Source organism: Humulus lupulus, chromosome 1, assembly GCF_963169125.1.
Source record: "Humulus lupulus chromosome 1, drHumLupu1.1, whole genome shotgun sequence".
Classification (NCBI taxonomy): domain Eukaryota; kingdom Viridiplantae; phylum Streptophyta; class Magnoliopsida; order Rosales; family Cannabaceae; genus Humulus; species Humulus lupulus.
In genome coordinates, this window is record NC_084793.1 from 282786360 (window position 1) to 282794792 (window position 8433).

Sequence of the window (8433 nt, forward strand, 5' to 3'; positions counted from 1 at the left end):
CAGACTTATCTTACTCTATTCATGTTTTATCTCAATTTATGCAACATCCAAAGCAGGAGCATTGGGACGCAGCCATCCAAGTTGTTCGTTATTTGAAAGGTGCCCCAGGCCAGGGAATTTTACTTCATTCAGATAGTGACTTGTCTTTACAAGGTTGGTGTGATTCTGATTGGGCGGCATGTCCTCTCACTCATCGGCCTCTCACTGGTTGGTTAGTCTTTCTTGGTCAATCTCCTATTTCCTGGAAAACTAAGAAGCAACCCACTGTTTCTCGCTCATCCACGGAAGCTGAGTATCGTTCTATGGCCTCTATTACTTGTGAGTTGAAGTGGTTAAAAGGTTTGTTGTTGAGTCTAGGGGTGCATCAACCAAAAGCCATTCCTGTGTTTTGTGATAGCCAGTCTGCTCTTCATATTGCTCATAATCCGGTTCACCATGAACGTACGAAGCATATTGAAGTGGATTGTCATTTCATTCGTGACGCAATTCAGGAGGGCCTTATTTCTCCTTCCTATGTCTCTACTATAGAACAATTGGCAGATATCTTTACCAAAGCCTTGGGGCAGAAACAGTTTGATTATCTACTTCACAAGTTGGGCATCTCAGATCTTCATGCTCCAACTTGAGGGGGGGTATTACGGAGTGCTTAATTATTGTGATTGATTTGTATGGGATTGATTTGCATGGCTGTGAATATATTCTATTTAAGGCATAGCTATTTAAGGCATAGCTAATTTCTAGTTTCCTGTTTTTTGGTTTCCTATGTATCGTGTATATATATACATATCTTCTATGAAGATATAACAGAGAAACAACAATTGCCCAAGTATTATCAGCACAGTTTGGTAAGAGAAAGTCTAGTGAAAATTGAGTGTAGAGAAAAACATTATGACATCAAACATTATACATGAGAAGTAAAAGGGAATCGAAGTGATATAAATTAATAAGAACAAAAACCATGAGAAACAAGTATGTATAAAGTCACAGGAAAAAATGACATTTGTTTTTAGAAATGCTAAGGGCCACCCTAGTGTCCAACACCACAAGGAGATAGCATAATGCTATTGGTGAAATCCAATATTAGGTCCCACACATTTGAATTTAATGAGTATTATGAGGTATCGCTAACTAACCATATGGTGCCACCTCATGTGGTACTGGACACCTTAAGGTGTCAAATAGCAACACTCATTTTTTTAAATAGAAATGGAACTTAATTGGACATAGTCCATTACAAAGCTCACGAGAGCAATTTCAAGGCTATTCAAGTCGTTGCATAAATAATTAGAAAGAACACATGTGGAAAAAACTCCACTAAGTCTACTGAGGTACAAGTGTGAATAATTCTAGGTTTCCTTCTAAATGGAAATGTGTCAAACTAATCCCTACAATAGAATGTAAGGCTTTTATTTGGGCTTACATTAACATTTTAATTGTTTTATTAAAATATGGGTTGTTAGATAGTTATTTGATGTATTAGCCCATATTGTAAATTTCATTTTTGGCAAATTATATTTGACAAAATATTTTTTGATTTATTTCTTGTTATTTCAGTATTTAATTGAAATTGATTCCATTTTATTTAGTTGACATTTATGTTTAGATTATAGAAAAAGTTGATTATATCAATCTATTCTATTTAAAGAATGTTTGACAATATACTTAGCTTTTAAACATATGAATCAAATAATAAATGTTGGTCTATTTTATATCTGGCTGATTTTATTTGACAACCTGATTCTTATGACCAGATTTCAACAAATAGGATCAGATTGATCCTCGTTAAAATGAAGATAAGATCTTGCAATGATAGCTCAGATATGGATTGTTCTGTAGCTACAGACAGTCTGTCTGTTTCCTCAGATCACGAATGATTCAATGTAATTGATTGGTTATTTAAGGAGATATTTTCTAGTGAGTTGTGTGCGTTCAGATCTAGTAAAGGTTGTCTTATGTGAGTATATTTGTGTATAAATACTTACCATAGCAGCCTTGTCTAGGTTAGCTCTTTTGTCTATTCTTAAATTTATTTTACATCTTTAGAAAAAAGTGTTTCTTGTGTAGAGGTTAGTGGTTCGGCTATACCTCTGTTATTTTGTGTCTTTGTATGTGTTTTGTGTATTGAAACAATTCAGCAAAGAGAAGAACAAAGAGCAAACCTTCGGAAGAAGGTTCATCCTAGTCTTGCCTCGGGAGGAAGCAAGCGCTCTTCAAGAAAATCGAAGGGAGTTCGAGTTCTTGAAGTTTTAGCAAGGTTCATTCATCTAGTAGAAAATACATCAAGCTTGCGGCATTATATTAGAGGGAGTCTAATCTTTGCTTAAGTCAAATACTTTGTATTTTTTTAGAAACTTTATTAATGAATCTTATCTCTGGGTGTGGCCCCGTGGACTAGTAATATCCAAAAAGATATTGACACCACATAAAAAAAAACTTTGTGTGTTTTTTTTTACTTTTCTGTTTTATCATTTTGTTGTGTATTTCTGTAGTTATAGAATCTCAGTATGTAGCTACATAATATTTGTTCCAGTACCAACCCTTTATTCCGCATTTAATTAATTGATTTTATTAAATATAAAGTTGGTAATCATAAAATACGGAATTGCATTTGGTATCAAAGCAGTTCACTAAACTCTTAGTGAGATCTTGCGGTTATTTTTATTCCGTTTAATTGTTTTGTGTAAGATGTCTTTCTTTGCAGAAGGAAGTTCCATAACCCGACCTCCTTTACTGAATGATACTAACTATCCTTATTGGAAAGTCAGAATGAGGGCGTTTATCAAGTCACAAGATGAAAGGGCTTGGAGATCTATACTATCTGGATGGACTCCACCAACTAATAAAGACAAAGAAGGTAATACTTAGGTAAAGTTTGAACTCGAATGGTCTACTGAAGATGAAAAATTGTCTGGTTACAATAATAACAATTTTCATGCGATCTTTAATGGAGTTGGTGAAGGATTTATAAAATTGATTTCTTCTTGTGAGTCTGCAAAAGAGGCTTGGCAAATCCTTCAAACTCAATTTGAAGGGACTACTGTTGTCAAAAGACCACGTTTTACCATGTTATAAACTAAATTTGATGAATTGAGAATGTTAGAATCTTAAACTTTATTTGAGTTTTATGAAAAATTGTCTGGCATTGCTAATGAGTTTTTTGCATTGGGTGAGAAACTTGGTGAATCTGTTTTAGTTCGAAAAATAGTTCTTGGGCTTCCAGATAGATTTGACACAAAACTTCTAGCAATGGAAGAAGCAAAGGATTTCGGCAAAATGAAGGTTGAAGAGCTAATGGGCTCTTTGAGAACATTTGAACTAAACCAACAGATCAAGCAAAAAGACAAGCTGACATCCTCAAGTGAGAAAATTAAAGGTATTGCTTTTAAAGCTTCTGAATATTTTTTTTTCTGATAATGAGGAGGATGAAGAAATGGCCTTGTTGACAAGGAATTTTCAAAAAATTCATGAAAAAGGTTAGCAACAAAAAGAATCTGTCAAAATTCTCTAAAGGTTGGTTCTACTAAAAAAAAGGGTATCCAATGCAGAGAGTGTGAAGGTTTTGGTCATATTCAATCAGAATGTGCCAATACTTTGAAAAAGAACAGAAAGGGGCTTAATGTCACTTGGAGTGATGATGAGACCGAAAGCAGTGAAGAAGATGGGCAAAATGTTGCTTTAACCTCTGTTTTGTCTAGTGTTTTTTTTATCAAGAAAGAAAACTTTATTAATCACAGCCAAATTACAAACTAAACACCCTCACTAAGAAGGCAACAACAACATTACACAGATGATAATTTCCTCACAAAAATCCACTCTTTGCCTGTCAACTTCCTTTGTGTAAAGCACTTGCTTCTGTAGCTAACATCTTTTTTAATCATATCAACTATACAATTGACTCTATAAGAGAAGTGATTAACAAAACAAGAATTACGATTATACCAAATGTAATAAATCGTTGTTGAGAAGACAGCCGCCACAAGCGCAACTATAAAATCTCTTCTCATATTTTCAATCCACCGAGACCAGTCATTGAATTTCAAAGGCCAAGTGCGTCCCAGCCAAAGTTGGACCTGCTGGACTACCTGCTGAGAAAAATTGCAGTAAAAAAATAGATGCTCATGATTTTCAGCAGCTAGCTCACAAACTGGGCAGAGGAGGCTATTAAGCTGCATGAGCACTCTATGCAAATGGTCTCGAGTTAATAACTTCCCATTCACCGCTTGCCAAGTGATAAATCTATGCTTTGGCACACTTATTCTGTTCCAAACAGAAGGATGGTACTTGATCGGGTCTTGATGAATACAATTCATATAAAGTAAACCAACTTTAAATCTCCCATGTCTAACAGCTGCATCAATATCCTTTTGAGAAAACACATCACGCAAATGACAGATCTTGCGCCAATACCAACTGGTATCCGCCTTAAGATGGTACTGCCAAAAGCTTTGGCCTTTTAAATACACTGTGTTGACCCATTTCACCCAAAGAGTCTCAGGTTGATGATTAATAGCCCAGATATATTTGGCTAGCATTGCTTTGTTCCACTTAGTTCCTTCACCAAAACCTAGCCCACCAAATCTTTTCGGCAAACAAACTGAGGACCAAGGAGTGAGATGAAAATTACTCCTAGTACCATTGTTGCCCCAAAGAAACCACAAGAAAATTTTATCTACCTCTTTGACAATGCTTTGAGGGAGCAAGAAGATGTTCATCCAATAATTACGCAATCCCAAAAGAACAGATGTGATCAATTGAATCCGCCCTGCATAAGATAAATGTCTACTAGCCCAGGTGTGAAGTCTAAGCTTGATTTTTTTAAGAATCTCACCACAATCTGCCATTTTCCATTTTGTTGGTCGCATAGGGATCCCCAGATATTTAAGAGGGAAAGTTCCCTCATCAAGCTGTAATATCTGAATAATCTGGTCCTTAACAGCAGCCGAAACCCCTCCAAAAAACACATGAGATTTACTGATATTAGCCTTCAAATCAGTGCTGTTACAGAAATCCTCAAAAACCTGTTTAACCACCTGGACTGAGCCGCTATTAGCTTTGCAAAAGATCACTAAGTCATCAGCAAAGCATAGATTAATGATCTTAAGGCCTTTGCACAGAGGGTGATATCTAAACTCTTGTTGCTGAGCCCCTAGTTGAAGCAGCCTCGTAAGATATTCCATAATCAAGATAAATAGTAAAGGTGATATAGGGTCCCCCTGGTGAAGACTCTTAACACCCCTAAAACCCCCCTGCATTCTACCATTCAGCATAAGAACGTAAGAGGTGCCACGAAGACAAACCATCACCCAATGAATGAATCAGTTAGGGAACCGAAAATAGATAAGTAATTTCTCTAGAAAGCACCAGTCTATTGTGTCATAGGCCTTGCTCAAGTCAATCTTTAAAGCACACCTTGGGGAAGAATTTCTTCTATTGTAGCTCTTGATCAAGTCTTGAAATATAAGAATATTATGAGCTAACAATCTCCCTTTAACAAAGGCACCTTGATTTTGACTTATCAAATGAGGAAGAACTTTCGATAGTCTACTACAGATCATTTTTTAGATGTATTTATATAAAGTGTTGCAGTAAGCTATGGGCCTGTAGTCAACTGCTCAGCTAGGAGAATTAGTTTTAGGAACCAAAGCAAGTGCTGTTTCATTGAGCTCCGCAGGGATTTTTCCATCTCGAAAGAATCCAAGAATATCATCTGATATGCCATCCCCAATATCCAGCCACATTGTTTTGTAAAATTCAGAACCAAATCCATCCGGCCCTGGAATTTTTATGCCCGGAATGCTAAGGAGAGCCTTCTTAACATCAGATTTCCCAAAGACCCTAGTCAACCGCAGCTGCATCTCAATATACAGACAAGTCCCTAACTCTATACACTGTGAATTAAATGAACCATTGGCTGAACTAGAGCTGCCCATGTAGCCTCTGAAATGGTCCAGAAAATGATGAACCACAGCCTCATAATCATCAATAATATCCCCTCGCTCATTTAGAAAGGAGACAATACGATTCTCCTCTCTTCTTTTTTTGATGCAAGCATGAAAGTATGCATTATTATCATCTCCCTTCTGCAACCATGTAATTTTGCTCCTTTTGAATTAAAAAGCTTCTGTATCTATCACCATGATCTTGATAACGAACAGCTGCTGATTTTTCAGCCTCCTGTGCAGCCAAATCAGTTGGGGCAGCTTGATCTCTAGTGAGTGCCAGCTGATAGTCTCCTTTAGCTTGATGATAACCCTGTTCAACATCTCAAATTTCCTCTCTATTTAAAGGCTTTCAAAATATGCTTTAGTTTAAGCAGTTTTTTAGTCACTCGCTACCAAAGGCTTATTCCAACTGTCTAGAACCACCTCCTTAAACCCCCTATGAGTTGTCCAGAAGTTAAAGAACCAAAAAGGCTTAGTGCCTAGCGGTCCCAGCTTGAGCGATTTTATGAGACAGTAACAGTGATCCGAAAAGGTCTCCCAATGAAATTCTGCAATAGAGTGAGGCAAAGCATCAATCCAATCTTCATTAATGAACACATGATCAATCTTTGAATATATCCTATCCCCTCCATCTTGCTTATTGGACCAGGTAATATTTGAACCAATTCTCTTGAGTGAAACCAGCTGAGAATGGGCAAGCCAGGCATTAGAATCAAGTATTTCAGCAGCACCAATAGTCCTCCCTCCCACTCTATCATCAAAATTAAAAACAGCATTAAAGTCTCCCACAATCAACCAAGGCTTATTCATAACATGTATGCAAGACAATCCCCTCCACAACTCCAATCTCTCATCTAAAGTGTTGAGACCATAAACAAATGTGACTAAAAACTCCATCGGCATGCCTGTGATTTTTACTGAATAGTGAACCAATTGATGTTGATCCAAAAGGACCTGAACCTTGGTAAACGATTTCCGCCAAAGTACTAATATACGACCTTCTGAGGCACTACTGCTGTAGTAATCCCAACCACAAAACAATTTAATCATCATATCTTCAATTTTTTCCTTCTTCAATTTATTCTCCAACAAAGCTCCAATTCCCACTTTATTTATCTTTAAAAGATTCAGAATAGCAGATTGCTTTTCTCTCTTATTCATACCCCTTACATTCCAACTAAGTATATTGGAGCAGTCCATCTAACTTTAAGTCGTTTAAGTTCCCACATGTTCCACCTTTCCCCTGTTCCTGAAGTACCTTAAATGCATTCTGTTTCTTGTCTAAAACAGTTCTAATTAGCTTCCCTTTCCCTCATGAGTTCCCTGTTCTCTTAGGCACTTCCCAATTCTCCTTATTATTATTGTCAGGTGTTAAAACCAGGTCCTGAGAACAGCCAGCAGCAGCCCTACTAATCTCAATCCCTGCCTTTTCATGACTCCCCTCCACATCCTTAACAGGTTCAGGAACTCCTGCTGAAACTACTGAGATTGTATCAGTAGCAACTACCTCTGAGTCAATAGGAGCTCCATCATTTTCCTGTTTAGTCACATTCTTCTTAACCCAACTTTTAGAACCATTTTTCTTGCAGTCAACCGTATTGTGGCCAAATCCCTTACAGTTGTTGCATTTAATGGGCAACCATTCATATTCAACAAACTGCTTTTGAACTTGACCCCTTTCATTCACAAAATATATAATAAACGGCAGGTTATCAGATATCTCCATTTCAACTAGAATTCTCGCATATCTAATCATCGATCTTTCCTTAGTAACCTTATCCACCATAATAGGTTTCCCTATATTACTGACTAATGCACTGAGGTACTTCTGGCCCCAATACTGAAGACCTAGATTAGGCAATCTAATCCATAAAGGAACCGAACGAACTAACCTGATGGTGTCAAGATCTTGAGTCCAAGGTCTCACAATCACTGGTTTCTTGTCAAATTGCACAATGCCAGTTTCCAGAACAAAATCCCTAGTAGCCTCATCATTGAATTTAACAATGCTAAGCCCCATATGCATCCGAACAATTCGCTCAATACCAAGGTGACCCCAAATACGTTTCACAAAACCTTCAAAAACAGCAAATGGGGGATTGGCTCCCATCACCATACATATCACAGCTGAACTCCAATTGTGAGCCTGTTCAGCAACCTCAGCCAAATCAAGCTGAGCAACTCTCTTCCCGTCTTTTAGAATTGGCTCCTCATATTAAAGTTTGGCCGCCTCACTGATCATCTGTTTATCCTTAAGCTTCGCCCAATGCAATTGAGCGAAGGCTAGAAAGTCATCTTTCACACAACCTTCCCCCCTATTTGTTTCCAGCACCTCTCCTTCTAGACTAGAACGATCGTCATCACCAACAGGGTGCAATTCCTTCTCGTCTAAAATGTTCTTCGACCTAGCCTTTCCTTCAGATAATTGCAATAACGTATCTACCTCAAGAGGCAGACTCCACTCTTGAGCTGTCGATAGATAATTTGCCAC

General features: G+C 37.5%; 2 protein-coding genes across 2 annotated transcripts; both read right to left on the reverse strand.

Annotated features, from left to right (window-relative positions):
* Positions 1-3779: 3779 nt before the first annotated feature.
* LOC133778243 (uncharacterized) lies at positions 3780-5300 on the reverse strand. Its single transcript, XM_062218113.1, has one exon. It carries the CDS (start codon positions 5298-5300, stop codon positions 3780-3782), a length of 1521 nt encoding a protein of 506 aa, XP_062074097.1.
* Positions 5301-7254: 1954 nt separating this feature from the next.
* LOC133778258 (uncharacterized) lies at positions 7255-8052 on the reverse strand. Its single transcript, XM_062218131.1, has one exon. It carries the CDS (start codon positions 8050-8052, stop codon positions 7255-7257), a length of 798 nt encoding a protein of 265 aa, XP_062074115.1.
* Positions 8053-8433: the final 381 nt, after the last annotated feature.

Excerpts from the sequence above, each read along its gene's own strand:
- LOC133778243 (XM_062218113.1), bottom strand. The coding sequence starts at position 5,300 with ATGGTTTGTCTTCGTGGCACCTCTTACGTTCTTATGCTGAATGGTAGA.
- LOC133778258 (XM_062218131.1), bottom strand. The coding sequence starts at position 8,052 with ATGGGAGCCAATCCCCCATTTGCTGTTTTTGAAGGTTTTGTGAAACGT.